The sequence below is a fragment of the Cryptotermes secundus genome, unplaced genomic scaffold (genome assembly GCF_002891405.2).
Source record: "Cryptotermes secundus unplaced genomic scaffold, Csec_1.0 scaffold744, whole genome shotgun sequence".
Taxonomy (NCBI): Eukaryota; Metazoa; Arthropoda; class Insecta; order Blattodea; family Kalotermitidae; genus Cryptotermes; species Cryptotermes secundus.
In genome coordinates, this window is record NW_019718624.1 from 96,244 (window position 1) to 112,618 (window position 16,375).

Genomic DNA, 16,375 nt, shown 5'->3' on the forward strand with positions numbered 1-16,375 from the left:
GGGAGGAGTTGCAACTCCTCCCCGCGACTGCATCCGTTCTGCGGTGGTATGACTCACGGCAAATTGCAGCCGCGGCGCGCACTTGATTGTACGCACTGTATATATAAATGCTTATTTAGAACATCATTTCCTGATGCTATAGATAAAGAAGGTCTTTAAAGTGTTGGACTTTGACTCCAATTTAATGAGGCTTGTCATGCAAGAAGATTTCATCACATATGGTTGCCTTAACAGCTCCATGTGTACTTCAAGAATTTATTATCCATACTAACATGGCAGCATATGAGAATGTAAAAAAAATATTCAGGAACAGGTGCAACCATAAATACTTTTTCTGTAATGTAATATAATGTTTCTTTTTACTCATTGCTGTTGAAGATACAGCATATTTTGAAAATTATACGTCGGATATATAGCAAAAGAGAAAATTTTACTTATGTACCTGTATATTTTTTTATGATTTAATTTACTTACATTGTCAGTAGCTCAGACTTTATAGTATCAAATGATTGGATTATTAGTGAATTATGAATTAGAAAAGGTGTGGAAGGAAGCGGTCATGACCTCCCAAATGAAAGCAGGAATGCTGCCTACTTGACTATGATGTTTGGTAATATAATAAGGAAAAAACGAACCTTTACTTCTATTCATAACAGAAAACTGTGTGAGAAAGAATTAATTCTTGGGCTTCTTCTAAAATGTTCATATTTTTCTTTCCTGATGTGTAAATCGGCATGTCCCTGGCTTTTTCTAATATGTCAGAATGACTAATTATACCTCTCTTTATGAGTTAATAATATATATGAAAATGTATTACTGCAAAGTTATTTCGGACATTTATATGAGTATAAACAACAAGATCAGCATCTGTACAACAATTTGGCTCTGATACAAATATCTGAATTTAATACAACACTGAACACAGTATCTGTGTCAGAGCCTACACATGTATTTCAGCAATAGTAAGTTCACACTGCTGATTTTCGTATGTGTATCACATGAATGCATTGAACAAATGTCTGCATTTGACTCAAAATGACAATATCAATTAGCCATAAATTTTACAAGTTTGAACATCATTTCTGATCTACAGAGAACTGAAATGATGTTAAGGTACAATATATGATTTATACATAATTTTTCCTTCATAACAGTTTCCAGTACTTTGACACTGTATTCCCACTATTGGACACCCATACAATGCTTCAGGGGGAAAATGAGTATTGCATGGAAACTGTCCAACAACAGAATCCACCATAAACCAATGGAATAAATTGCTTTACCCGTCTCATTCGATAAAAATTGACTATTTTGTGCATCATTTGTTTTCTGTTTAAAGTCAGTATAACAAAAAATGAATGTGATGTTGAGTGTAGCAACAGTCAGCTGTGTTGGCATAAGCTTTAAACAAATTAAATTATATTGTGTCATTACACTAACAGCAATCTCTTGTCAGCATGTGTCAAAAACTCCCCCAAACTTAAAGTAATATGGCCACATTCCTTCACTCTGATCCAAAAAACCTCGTACGTTATGCTGACAAAACTTAATGATTACCATTACCACTGTGAAATAATTTTCCATTTACCCATGATTTGTAAATGGGGTTAAGAAATTTTCAGAATCAAAATTGCAAGAGCAATTTATGGAAAACAACATTTTCAGAATTGAAAACCTAATCAATTTACATTTCATAATTATAAACCACATTCTGAAACTGAAAAACAGCATCAGACTATTGAAGACACATTGGAATATGCAGACATGAAGTATATACTGTGTGAAAAGCCAGTACATATTGATAGGGTGAGATAAAAGCTGGGATTTGTGACTCTGAATTAAATTGGAGTAATTGTGATGACATGTCAATGACAACAACAATATGAATATTAAACAGTAAGTGTATGTACAACTGGGAATATCCCTTGTGCTCAAAGAAGTTTTGTGCTTTCTTTACAAAGTGCTGGTTGCAACAACAGTCTTCAAAGTGTCAAATTCATCAACAAATACCAGGACTAGATTGGCTGTATGAAAAAGTAAGAGATGAAGTGTCCACTGTTTGATATGCTTCTATAATGTTCATCCACTGAATGAAGAAAATGGTGCAACAAATGCCATGGTGAGACATTGCAAGCCATATATGGTGAAGCAGTACCACCATCAAAAACATACCTCTTAGGAACTATCATATATTCTGTGTACAGTCTGGAATGCTGATGTAGCTCCAGATGGCTTACCTGGATTCCACTAAAATATTACATAAGACTTCCTTACAATGTCATGCTGTCACACTTCAAAATCTATAAATTCCACAAGAATATCTCCTATGAGAATCCCATTGTTTTGGGTTAGAAACCACACCAGAAATATTGGTAAATGACGAAGAAATAGTTGCTTTGCCACAGCAATACAAAGTCCCTTCATATGGGAGGCCTGATGCATTGCCTGACAAGTTAAAATATGGCACTGCCAAGAGAGCTAACCAAATATATATGTTCATCTCTATGATTCAACCAGAACATGCCATCGACAGATCTGCTCTCCTCGCACATCACGCATGTCATTCCAATGCGCAAGCTCTTCTTCTCCTGAACTGTTGAGTCCCAGAGAGAACCAGCCTATCATCTCCTTACGTTTTATGCTTCGCTTGTTGTACACAGACACCATTAGACTTACATCAGGAAGCTGGAACAGTGCCACCTGAAATGAACCAAACTTTTGTTACTAAATGAAAACTTGTCCAGAATAAATAGAAATTACAGAAACTGTGAAATAACTCATCCACAGACTTTAATGTGTGACTGTTTCTATGCTCTTCTAGTACTTTGATGTATTGCTTATGCGTGTGAGTCGGAAAGTTTCCATAACGATTTACAAGAAAGCTTACTTGTTGGCTGCAATGCTTATTTTGCATGCAGGTAGGAGCAAGAACTCCTTACATGACCGACTAGCCAGTTGTAGTGTCATCGCAACAGAGTTAAGCTTACTGCTCTGCTTTTTATAGGCACCAAAGAAGAGCAGCGAGCAGTGATAGGATTTTTTGTGGGCTGATGGTGTACCAGGGTCAGAAATCCATTGCAGACTTTGAGCACAATATGGAAACAATGCTTTACTGAAGCGAGGTATGTAAAAATGGATAGCCATGTTCAAAAACAACTGCTGATGAAAAATGATCAAGACGCACATCCGCATTCAGTATGGAAGAGAACACTGCAGGAGTCCGTGCCATGATACTGGGTAATCGATGGGTGGCTGTTGATGAATTGACACATCATCTGCATATTAGTCATGGTTTTTGTCACCGAATTATCCATGAGCAACATGTTTCATAAACCTTTTGAAAAATGGGTTCCAAAACAGCTCACAGGAAATCATAAGTGCAAAGGTTTGACAATCTGCCAAGGCCTTCATAATGAAGGCGACGCTTTTTTGAGGCACACTATCACTGAGCACAAGATGTGGATCCACCATTACGCTCCAGAAAGCAAACACACCAGAGTATGTAATGAAAGCATCTGGCATTGCCAGTCAAAAAGATATCCAAAACTCAACCATCAATGGGAAAATCGTAGACACTTTTTGGGATGCATAAGGGCCAATTTTGGAACATTAGCAAGAGAGGGACAAAGAAGTAAATAGTGCCATTATAGTGAAATGCTTTGGGTCCAGCTGGAACTAAAAATTCTGGCCAAACTCTGAGCACTATTGTCGAAAAATATTGCGATGTTGCATGATAATGCCCATCTGCACACTGCTGTCGACACCATTGAAACACTATGCCAGCTGAACTTGAGGTGTTGATGCATTATCTGTTTAGCCTTGATATGGCTCCTTCTGATTGTCACCTGTTTGGTCCACTCAAAGATGCTTTGGGAGGGCACCATTTCACCAGTTACAAAGAAGTTAAAAAGCAGCATATGCATGGCTTGTCATTCAACCAAACACATTTTCTTAGAAAAATATGTTACTGTGTGCATGCTAATTGTAACTGTATTATTTTAGAAAAATAATTGCTGATGCTTTCTGACTCACCCAATATTTTCTTCATATGAGGTTATTATATTGTACAGAGATTATCCTTGAATATAAATCCAATATAAAACATAACGCTTGTAAACAGAGTTTATATTTATTTAGCCCTTCTGGGTTTGTTTGACAATGCTTTCAGTTGCCAGACTCATATAGCATTGATCAGTAGAATGGTATGAAATGGAAAGGAAGAGCACAGAAGTAGTCATAGCCTAATTTAAGATACTGTCACAGCATTAACCTGAAAAGACTGAGGAAAACCTCAGTCAGAGTAATCAGTTTATTGGGTTATGTAAGAATCCCAGATCATCTGAATACAAAGTAGGGATGCTAACCACACTGTATCAGTGTTCAGTGTTTTTTAATAAATTGATCAAAGTTCTATCTTTTGAAGCATATAGCATACAGATATCTAATTTGTTACATCAAATCGGCAAACAGGTGATGTGATCAATGTTTTGTAAGATCAGTTTACAATTTCAAGCTGGCGATAGGGACAGAGATGGTCCCTGGAACGACAGTGATTTTTAAGCAATTGACATAGCTGACAGAACGAGAAGATTTTATGAACTTTGGCTGCCATACAAGCTTCAGATCTTACACTAGAGATTTTAAATTTTCTCTAATGTTTGAGGCTCTTGCAGTGGTGAATATCAGCATTACAAATTACCTGTGTATGATGCTATGTACTCTGATGGATAGGTGAGTCTAACCTGAAGTTGGCGCCTATCTGCCAGGCTACATGATGTTACATCCTAGAACACCATAATCTTACGTTTCCTCTGTTTAGTATGCCTTTCCAAACCCGGTGTGCTATAAACGTAAAGCTATCCCTGTAACAGGCCTCAGAGGCCCATAGGGTTGTGAGACATTGAGGGTCCCACATTATCTAGACCACCTGCTCAAAGATGGCAGTAAGGTTGTCAGCCTTATGCGTCGGCTGCCCTTTACCCCCAGGAAGATTCCTGGCACTCATTTCTGTTAGAGGCTGAATCGACCCCAGGACCATAGTGCGGCTGGAAGGATTAGGTCAATTGAAAAAATCCAATATCCTCATCAGGACTTGAACCCACGACCTTCCGGCTTGTAGCATAGTGCCTCAACCAACTACGCTACTGCATATCCCCCCGGTATGTTTTAAGGGAAGAAATTAATCTTACCCATCAAATCACATAATTTTCTGTCAAATATATATGCTAGCAATAAGTTATGAGAAATACCTTCAAAATCATCATATTCAACCTTTTGTTGGTTCTAAATAAATTGGAGTGAAGTGTGAATCAATGAGTAAATGCTTCCAGCAATGTGACAATCTGAAACCTATAATTTAAAGTCCTTCAGCAATAAATAATGCTGCCCTCTATTGTGACTGGTCTGACTAAAAATTTGACAAATTAAATCCCATGTTTACTGTTCTAAAGATTGAATTTATTGCAGGAATGAATTCTTATTCTAAGATACAATTTAATTAACTTGAGTTGCTAATTATTATCTCAGATGTGGCTTTATTTTACTTGAGTACACACAAACACACAAAAGAACAGATATTGGAGCATAAAAAAATCCACTTCTTATATAGGAAATATAAATATATAAAATAAATATGATGTAAAAGTTGGTGTTGAATTCTCCCTATATGCAAGGAGGATTGTGGGGCCTTTGTTTCATACTGAGACAAGTAATTATGAGAGATTATAAGGCAAATACTGCAAACACACAAGTAACCACCACTGTAGTGGATAACTGCAGTCTCATACTGCTGCAGCTGGCCAAATAGCAAAGACAGTAATTCAAGAAGCTAATGTGCATAGCGTAAATTATGTGCTCATGTATTATCCCCGAATAACTCCATATATCTCCAAAGGAATTCATCCCCTCCTCTAGACTAACAAGTTTACAACATGATATATTGTGTAGGCCTTAATAAAAATGAAGAATTACCTGGAACATGAAGGTCTCCTTGAAAAGTGGGTTTGGTTGCCCACGTCGGATAGATGTCTTGCTGCGGGACATCTCCTGGCCACTGCTGCTGACAAGACACAGTTTGACATATGTGTCAGGTGGTCGGGTCATGGCTAGATTTCTGTGGATCATATGTACATATAGGTTAGGAAGCTGGAAGGATTTGTAAGTCATGCCATGATAAAGTAAAAACAGAGAAAATAAAAGAAAGATCTTATTACTGGGAAGCAGCCATATTAGTGAAATTGGCCCCATGCTTCAAGAGAGCTGGGAACTAAATCTGACATGTGTAGTATTTTCAAACCAAATGCTCCTCTGCAAAGGTTGTTGAAGATATAGGGAGGCTTGGTAAATGCCTTACCAAGCAAGGGCATATTATTATAGTGAGAGGGCCAGAACAGCCTAGAGAGAAACTATCATCATTCAATTGAAAATGATCTAAACTTCATTGCAGAGAGGACATCAAACACCAGTGTGGACTTTGCCATTCTCTTTGAGAAGCATGACAAGCCATGGATGAATGGAAGAGTTAGGAGCATGAATCTATGGTTCTATCAGGCCCTGCTGAGGTGCGATATATCTCATATTACTGACCCATCATTATTTGTGAGGGAAGATTACACTATGCACAGCCTGCACCTAAACTCTCAAGGAAAGAAGAGGCTCATGCAACTAATTGCTGAGAGGATTGTTGGTGGTCATATGTCAGGCATAAGCAGTATTCCTGTTATAACCCATACTAGGGTGTCTCTTCTTTTAGCTTAAGTTCAGAAGCACAGAGATGCCTAATATATATTCAATGCAGACCTACAGTCTTGGAAGTTCACAAACAAAATGCATGATCATCCAGCTCGGTCTTTCACAAGAATATCAAAGGATTGAGAAACAAAAACAATAGACAACCTAAACCCTCACATGTTATGTTTAAGACAAATCACATGGTTGAACAGGAGCTGATGCACCTCACAATGAATGGTTACCTATTAGGCTCCAGCTTTTGCCAAAGAGACCTGCAGAGGGGAAGTGTGTGTATTTTTGTTAGAACAGACACAAATTTCATTAAAATTGATATTTCTCATCACTGCAAGGAGCAGGACTTTGAAATCTGTGGAATGCCATTAGTAACAAAAACATTTATCCTAATTAGTTATTAAGCTTGTACAGAGGTCCTACAGGATATGTTAATGAATTTCTAAGAAGACTAGGTGCAACTTTAAAATATCTCTACAATCCACAATCTGCATTTCAATGTGCTTTTAACGCAACATAGCTGACCTGTTTCACTTACATAAATCATCCATATTATGGGACTTCTGAACATTACTGCTACCTCTGTACAGTTACAAACTAATTAGATGCAGACCATTATGATGTCATGCCTTTAACTGATGACACATTAAAGATTGAGAGGTTGCAAGTCCCTTTGTGAAAAAAACAGAACATGCATGCCTAGTTATGTATGTATGTATGTATGTATGTATGTACTGTTGTACGTTTCCTAGTTAATGTGACAAGAAAATTTATGTGGGTTTCAGATTTGGTGAATATGTTTATTGAGCACTCGATTTTTACACTCACAAATACAATTATTCACACTTATAACATCTTCAGACGTTTCCTCTTCAATGTTATATGCTGTCGCATCGCTAATCTCTTTGAAGTGTCTTCTGTTCTGCTCGGAGCTCAACTGTCCTTAGCTCTTGTCGAAGCTAGAATGACTGGTCTCTTGTTGGATACGAACTTGCTTCTGCTCTAGTCAGATATGAACTCTACTGGCCTCTTGCCAGATACGAACTCTACTGGTCTCTTGTTGGATATGAACTAACTGATCTCTTGCCAAAGTTGGACTATTATATCCTGCACTCTGGCTGAATAGGGAACACCTTGTCTAAGGGTTCCATTTCACCTGCTGTTATGCAAACTAATCTCTTGTTGCCGCAGGAATACAATTTTACTGCCTCAAACAATTCATTGCTTAGATATTGCTAGCCTGTTTGTAATGATGGAAACCCAGTGTTAGGTTCTCGTGTTCTTCAAACGGTTTCCTGGGTAGCATGCTTTCTCACTGTCTGTTGCTTAGTGATGGATGTCTATAGTCCGGCTTTCAGGCAGCATGTCACATTATGTATGTATGTATGTACGTACATGTCGGGCAATGTTTTGCACCCTGCATTCACCCTTGGCAGTGCAGACATGTAACACATATTGATTCAATATTGAAGACAAGTGATTTGATCTAGCGTATTGAATTAAGATATATGAACTCTTATTTAAGAAAGTGGTTAAAATTTCAAAATTTGAGAAGTGGGTGTTAATTTATAATAAATTGAGAGCTAGACTGAAGAGAGTATAGGATGTAACACAATTTCACAGAATAAATAATATTTGTATATGTAGTACTCCTATTAAGGGAGGAACATAGACTGAGGGTGTTTGAGAACAGGGTGTTGAGGAGAATATCTGGGCCAAAGGGAGATGAAGTGACAGGAGGTTGGAGAAAAACTGCATAATGAGGAGCTTCATAACTTGTACTCTTCTCCAAGTATAATTAGAATGATCAAGTCAAGGAGGATGAGGTTGGAAGGTCATGTAGCACGAATGGGGGAGATGAATGCGTATAGGATATTGGTGGGAAAGCCAGAAGGAAAGCGACCACAAGGAAGACCAAGGCATAGGTGGGTGGACAATATTACAATGGATCTTAGAGAGATAGGATGGGATTGTATGGATTGGATAGATCTGGCTCAGGATAGGGACCAGTGGAGGGATCTTGTGAACACGGTAATGAACCTTCGGGTTCCATAAAATGCTGGGAAATTCTTGAGTAGCTGCAGAATTGGTGGCTCCTCCAGAAGGGCTCAGCTCAATGAGTGAGTGAGTAAGTAAGTAAGTATATGTAGTACTCCTAGTTCGCTTGTGGACTACAGGCCACGGATTACTGTAAATTAGTTGGAAAAGGAAAGTAGATTGGACTTCAGTCATTGCCAACTGTGTACCAAATAAATGGGGGTAAATATAGCAGCCCAAGGTACAGAATTAGTAAAAACAAATAGCGGTTTAGAAACAAAATAAATAAGACATATGGGAGTGGAAGTAGTGCTCCACGTATTCTTGACCTCAGCACAAGATGGAGGTGAGTGAACAGCTTCATGCCCCAAACACTTTATTATCAAGTTAAAGAGTTCTGGTACCCACTGGACAGGAGATTGGATGGGACCCAGTGTCAGTCAGGGAGTAAATGTGAAGAAAAAATTCCATCTACACAGTAACGCAGCACATAGCCCATCACTTTGAAAAAAATATTTACACATGTTAAGGATTTCTTACCTGAAGTGACTACCTTTGACGACCTCTACTGACAGCCGCCCTGTCGTGCCATTGTATGCTAGACCTAGGAGTAATTCAGGTACTCCCCCATGCTGCATGGAGTGTGTAGATCCAGTGCTGTCACTACGAGCCAGGCTCAACAGATCTGAGGCCGATGAGTTTAGCTGTGGCAAGACACAAGCACAAGATTTGCGTTCAGTTCGACACAACTGCAATACCAGCTAATCAAGGAATCACTTGATTCACTCAGATATTATAGATCCTATGGATCTATACTGGCCCATTTAGCTTGATCCATATCACTCTAGGAGCCTTGGTCTTCCAGAATTTTTTTTTTAATGTTCTTCTGCACATATTATGTAAATCCATTCTTTTTCATGCACTCTATAATCTTAATCTTCCTGAAAGTATACTTAAGAAAATGTGTAAATAATATAGTTTGTTACTGTGTAAATCATACACACTTCAGTTTTTTGCTTTCAGCTATTCCCATTATCATTTCAGTATGCAGTCATTTCTTAAGGAAAGAAGTAGGTTTAGACAAGATCATCGTGATGTGTGTGTGTGTGCGCGCGCATGCATGTGCATGAGTGCACCACACCACACTCCCCCATTTCAACTTGTGAACCAATTGACCAGATTTTATAAAATTAAAATAAATGTAGCCACTAAAGGCTACACCAGTATTGCACTCATTAATTTCCTACATTTGGTAATAATAACATAGCAGATGCACAAATTTGTGATATGGAACAAAATTAGTGCCACTCTATCTAGGCTCTTGAATTACTTAAAGTAATTTTACTACCAAGCACATTATCAGATGGACTGAATTACATTTTATATCTGGATTATAAATTTACATTATCTTATGAAGGCATTATTTTAACACAAGATTTTTAAGGGTGGAAGTGTGCAATAAGAAAGGTTGCTTCAAGTGTTCTGCCCAGAACTCCTTTGCTTTTGGTTTGTGCACTGCACTGATCAGTTGGTCTCCAGATATGGATAGCAGCTTGCATATATGTGAAACAGCAGCTAAAGAGAAATAAGACGTCATAGTCATAAAGTCTGAGGTTAGGTATAGCCATATCATTTAGCACAGAAAATGTTCTACCATGGAAGAGATATAGACTGAAGATTCTTTATATTATATTTCAGCATCCTGTTGCATTGAGATATAACTTATAGGCTTGTTTTCCATCTATAATGCAACAGTATTAATTTAATAACATTAATTCATGCTTAATTCACCACATGTTCATTAAAATTATTAAAATGCATGTGCATTGGTGTTTATGTTATATGTTTCGGCCGCATAGGGCCATCTTCAGGCAACACATCTCTTTAAAGGAGTCTACTGCACTGTGCCCTTGGTCAAATGGTATTCATTTAGGGCATGTTGTCATTGTTATTATTAACTTCTTTGAATTCTGATGTTGTAGGACGATTTTCTTCCTATCTTATACATTGCGGCCGTTTTCATGTCCCATTGGGTGTGCTGCTCCCTTAATTGTATCTAGTGTTGCTAGATACACACATCTAAGTGAGTTATTATTAGCTTCTTTGAATTCTGATGTAGGATGATTTTATAAGATGATTTTATTCCTGCTTTATATATTGTGGCTGTTCTTCTTCCTTGAATTCTGATGTTGTAGGATGACTATAGGATAATTTTCTTCCTATCTTATATGCTAAATAAAACTAAGCAAGCGGCAACCCAATGGGACATGAAAACAGCCACAATGTATAAGATAGGAAGAAAATCATCCTACAAAACAATTAAAAGAAGTTAATAATAACAATGACAACATGCCTTAATGAATGCCATTTGACCAAGTACACAGTGCAGTAGACTCCTTTAAAAAGATGTGTTGCCTGAAGGTGGCCCTATGCGGCTGAAACATGTAGCATAAACACCGAATGTATGTATGTTTTAATAATTTTAATGACATTTTAAACATTTAATGAACATTTGGTGAACTGAGTGTGAATTAATGTTATTAAATTAATATTGTTGCATTATAGATGGAAAACAAAACTATGAAGATTCTTTGGTACAGGCCCTTGACATAGCAATTGTTACTTGTGATGGGAATATAACATTATAGTGGATTAAATTCTATTAATGTGGTTTTGGTAGTTAGGTTGCGTTAGGTCTTTGTTATAGATGTATACTAACTGTTATGTTCGCCCTTGGCTCCAGCGCCACCCACATAGTGGTCTCGAGCTCCAGGTTTATAGACGTGAAACTGACTACACACTCTCCTATCATCCTCTCACGTCGCATTCTTTCACAGCCATAGAGCCGGAACCGCACTCCCATGCTGTTCACATCCTCTGTAAATGCAAAAACGTGTCCCATTGGAAATATCTCATTTCTGTTTAATTTATGATCTTATAACTAATTCCATGATGCATAAGGACAGCCTGCTTGGGAATTATGGGAGCAATGAGAACAGCTCCAATAGCTGCAATGGAAATCCTACTAGGACTCCCCCCACTACATCTGCAGATGGAAGCAGAGGCCAAGTTAGGAAATTACAGATTACGTTGCAATGATCAACGGAGACCTAAAACGGAAGGTTTTGGACACACATATACATGATTCAGGACATGAAAAAGGAACCCATCCTACAGATGGAATCTAATAAAATGACACTGAAACATGTCTATGATAAACCCTTCACAATCAGATTTCCTGATAGAAGTGAATGGAAAGAGGGGTTTCAACCTGATAGAAAGGGGGGACTAATCTGGTATACAGATGGCTCCAAAACAAATAAAGGCACTGGAGTTGGAGTGTATTGTGATGGAACAGGGCGGAAACATAGTTTTGGCCTTGGTCAGTATACAACAGCATTCCAGGCAGAAGTGTATGCCATTAAGGCATGCGCAGTTGAGAATTTAGATAGAAACTACAAAAATAGGAATATCTATATTCTATTAGATAGTCAAGCTGCAATCAAAGCACTTGGTACACATCAAATCACTTCAAAATTTGTTTGAAATTTCCACCAATCCCTCATACAACTGGCCAGACATAACAGAGTTCAGCTGATATGGGTGCCAGGCCATAAGGGTATTGCTGGGAATAAAATCACAGATCAGCTGGCAAGAACAGGATCTGAACAACCGTTCATAGGACCTGAACAAGCTTGCGGCATCTCAAATGGAGTTGCCAAGAAAGCGATCAGGGACTGGACTAAGAGAAATCACACACACACACACACACACAAAACTGGGAATCCACAACTGGACTCAAACAGGCAAAAAGATTTATAACAGGACCCTCTGCCAAAAGAACGAGGGACCTGTTAAAATTAAACAGAGCTCAACTAAGATGGGTGGTAGGATTACTTACTGGACACTGACACCTAAAAGGGTACCTTTTCAAACTGGAATTGACAGGCGACCCAACTTGCGAAAGGTGCCTGCAAGAATATGAATCAGCCACACACTTCTTATGTGATTGTGGGGCTATAGCTTACCTAAGATATCGCCACCTGGGTCAATTCTTCATGGAACCAAGTGACTTTTATAGTGCCCCATAAATAAAGTCCTATGTTTCATTCCAAGTGTAGGATTAATAAAGCGTTAATCCAAAGGGGAAGCACAATAGATCATTGAAGGTTGTAGTGCAAGGGCTGGTTTTTATGGCTAACCCCTCATACTCAACTCCATGAAGCATGGTCATTCCTAAAATATTGATAGATACCTAGCTGGTCAAGATATTCCATGCCTTTCGGGAACTTAAATGTTCATTGTCATATTTCAGGTGGCTTTCCAATGAACCCTATTCCCAACCATTTCGGTCCTGTTGTCACTTTAACACCATTTTTATTCAGATATTTTTATTTTCAGTGACCCTGCACTAGAGAAAATCCTACATCCCCCAAGTTCCAAATTTCATGGCCTGTTTCCATTGTTAGGCCATGTTAAATATCCATTCAAGACTAAGGTTTTTTGTAGAAATTTTATAACTTAAAGTTTTTTATTCTGAGGGATTATTATGCCAAAAACCAACCTCCAAGAAACAGAAGCACCCCTTGTTTGTTGTCTGGGAGTACTTATTCAAGATATCCATATCTGTCGTTATCCTGGTGCCTGAGCACCATGCTGTGTAGATTTACACAGCATGGTGCTCTTCATAACATGAGCAATAGATAAAGATTAATGGCCAACTTCATACTTCACTGCTTTCTCTCAGTGAAAGAGACACCAGTAACCACTGGATAGCCTGTTTATACTCCACATCCATTCTGAATGAAATGGCAAAACTAAAAATTCATCCTGGTTACCCAGCCCATAGGCAGTCAATTTATGGAATGAGCCATGAGATTTTTTGTTTTTTGGACTAGGGGGAAGTGAATGTACCACCTTTTTTCATACACATTTCTTTCTGCCGCCAATCATTATATCTTGAAAACATATTATAGGTCTAGTATGTGTAAACTTACATTTTAACCATCCAAAGGATTCTGATGTTTATATAAATAAGAATTTAGTAGATATGCATTTGTTACTAAGAAAGCTAATTTCTTTGCTTAATCATCTCTCTACAGTAGAAGAATTACAGTTGTGAGTGCCAGCTTTCAAATAAATCAACACATTTATTTATACTAATACATGGAGTTTATTAATGATATTAGTAGTGCAGCAATATTTCATGCGACATGGGCACAGCTTAAGACTGTGACCCAACACTCCTACATAATTTATGCCACACATAACCTCATATCTCTTTATGTCACCTAATACAACCCTAAACACACCGGAAGTGCTCACACAGCTACAAGGAATGGACAAAATAATGGAAACACTATGAAATTGAGGAACAGAATTTGTGTTGGCTACCTTGAAATGGCTTCAGTTGACAACACTGAATGTTCTTCCATTTTTGATCCTCTGTAGTGCTCATGTATGTGCATTAGTGATTGTGATGAGTGACAGTCCATGTAAAAAAAATGGAAAATGGGAGACTTGTCCGATTTAGGACAGACTGTTGGTGTGTGTTTAGCTGGGGCATCTGTGAAAAGAGCTGCACATTATTAGGTATTATTAGGTATATCAAGAGTGACAGTTTCTAAGGTTATGTTAGCATACACAGATCATGAGAAGATATCATCAATAAAGAGGAACTGTGGGTGAAAATCAAAATTGACGGAAAGAGATCGTCATACATTGAGAAGGATATTCTGTAAAATAATGACAGAACTATTTCTACAGAGGTGAAAGGACAGCAGAACTGAATATTAATCTTGAAGAACCTGTTTCCACAAAAAACTGCATGATGTGAGCTTCACAAATCCAACATCCATGATAGGACTGCAATTGTTAAACCTCTGATTACTGAAAGCAATGCTGACATTCACAGACAATCTTTTCATGACCACCAGACAACTGGAAATGTGTGCATGATAAGGTCACATGAGTCATTCATGCTGTCCTCTATGTCAGGAAGCCTATAATCCAGAATGCCTGGTTCTAACAGTGAAACACAGTGAGGTTTTGTGATGGTTTGAGCAGCAATATCGTGGTACAGTATTCTGTTGGTCCCATTGTCACCCTTCATAGCTGAAATACTGCAAGGGAGTACATGGACAGGTTGGGTAATGAGGTGCATCTCATGATCCAGACATTATTTCGCAAGAAGATAATGCCCCCATTCACACAGATGGAACTATTCAGCCCTGGTTTGAAGAGCATGAAGATGAACTTGAACATCTTCCATGGCCTGCAAAATAAACAGATTTGAGTGCCATTGAGCCACTCTGGTCAGTCATGGAGATTAGAATGAGGGACAGATTCCCACCTCCGAAATCTCTAAAGCAACTTGAAGATGTTCGTCAAGAAAAATGGTATAAAATTCTGCTAGAGGCTGTTCAAAACCTGTACGAGTCCATTCCAAGAAGGACTGCAGCTGTATTGAAGGCAAAAGGTGGTTCAGTGCATTATTAGTAAAGAAATGTGTATAGCATCTGCAGTGTTTACATTATTTTGTTAAATCCCTGTATTATCAATACTTTAAAATGTGAAAATATCTTTTTATATATTTAGTTTTATTTTATAAGTTATGAACTACATGGTAATGCAAACATGTTTAATTAAGATTGTTAGACACTTGTAATTAGAGAAAAGACTGACAAAGACATATGAACACTGATATTAATGAAGTTGATAGATATGAATCATAAATGAAAAGTAAGCTGCAAAATTAATCATGCAGTCACCTTTCGACTGCCTGAAGGCAGGAAGGGGGCCTCCTGGAGCTAAGGGCACAGGCACCACCAAGTCTGCAGAGTAATATTACCTTTGACCCTGTATGCTGCTCCTTGTGTATCAGGCCTTATAATACAAATTATTTGTTTTGTATTTTCTTATTTAATTTATATAAAGTTTTTCATTTGTTTTTTGCCTTTGCTTTGTAATTAACATACCAGGATTGACTCTATGCAGCAGGAAGCTTTCCATGAATTGGGGGTTGTTGCCCTGCCTCACCTTAGTCTTGTGTTTCTGTCTCTTGTTGGGCAGCATGACCAGCCGAACCTGTACATTGTAATATGAAAATGCTTGCATTAAGACAATGGTTTATCAAGGTGAAGAAACCAGTTTCACATACCTCTGATCAAATTGCAATACATATATTTATGTTTCTTCGCACAGTTTACTATATTCTAAAGTAAGTAAATTTTCAATTATGATTCATGCTATTAGCAAATGAGAACAATGAAGAAACCTGTCTCATTGCAGAAATGGAAGTTACAAGTGATCTGCATTCTAACTTATTTGACCAAAGGAGAGTTGTCTCCAGTGAAAATGAGTGCTTAAGTTGCATTGATTTGTATAATAAAGTGAAATATGCACTGGATGAAGTATTTTTTTATTGCTAGTGGGGTGAGACTAAGTCCCTTGTGCTGTGGTCACTTCTGGCCTATTGTACCAGCCCCAGATGATAGGTGAGGGTGATTGTTGAGCAATTGGTGGAATGAAGATTAGCAGGGGAAACCGAAGTACTCAGAGAAAACCTGCCCCAGCACCACTTTGTCCATCACAAATC

At 38.0% G+C, this 16,375-nt stretch overlaps 1 protein-coding gene and 1 long non-coding RNA gene across 2 annotated transcripts in view; one reads left to right on the forward strand and one right to left on the reverse strand.

Moving 5' to 3' along the window:
- Positions 1 to 16,375, forward strand: part of LOC117282177 — a 76,889-nt gene that overhangs the window by 9,648 nt on the left and 50,866 nt on the right. The window lies entirely within an intron of this gene.
- Positions 72 to 16,375, reverse strand: part of LOC111862433 (synaptotagmin-14) — a 69,177-nt gene continuing 52,873 nt past the window's right edge. The window contains exons 6-10 of the mRNA XM_033750748.1: positions 15,756 to 15,864; positions 11,498 to 11,655; positions 9,319 to 9,482; positions 5,971 to 6,112; positions 72 to 2,700 (exon numbers count right to left, since the gene is read on the reverse strand). Of these exons, the coding sequence (XP_033606639.1) occupies positions 2,503 to 2,700; positions 5,971 to 6,112; positions 9,319 to 9,482; positions 11,498 to 11,655; positions 15,756 to 15,864 (771 nt within the window). The 3' untranslated portion in view covers positions 72 to 2,502. The remainder of the gene's footprint in view (positions 2,701 to 5,970; positions 6,113 to 9,318; positions 9,483 to 11,497; positions 11,656 to 15,755; positions 15,865 to 16,375) is intronic.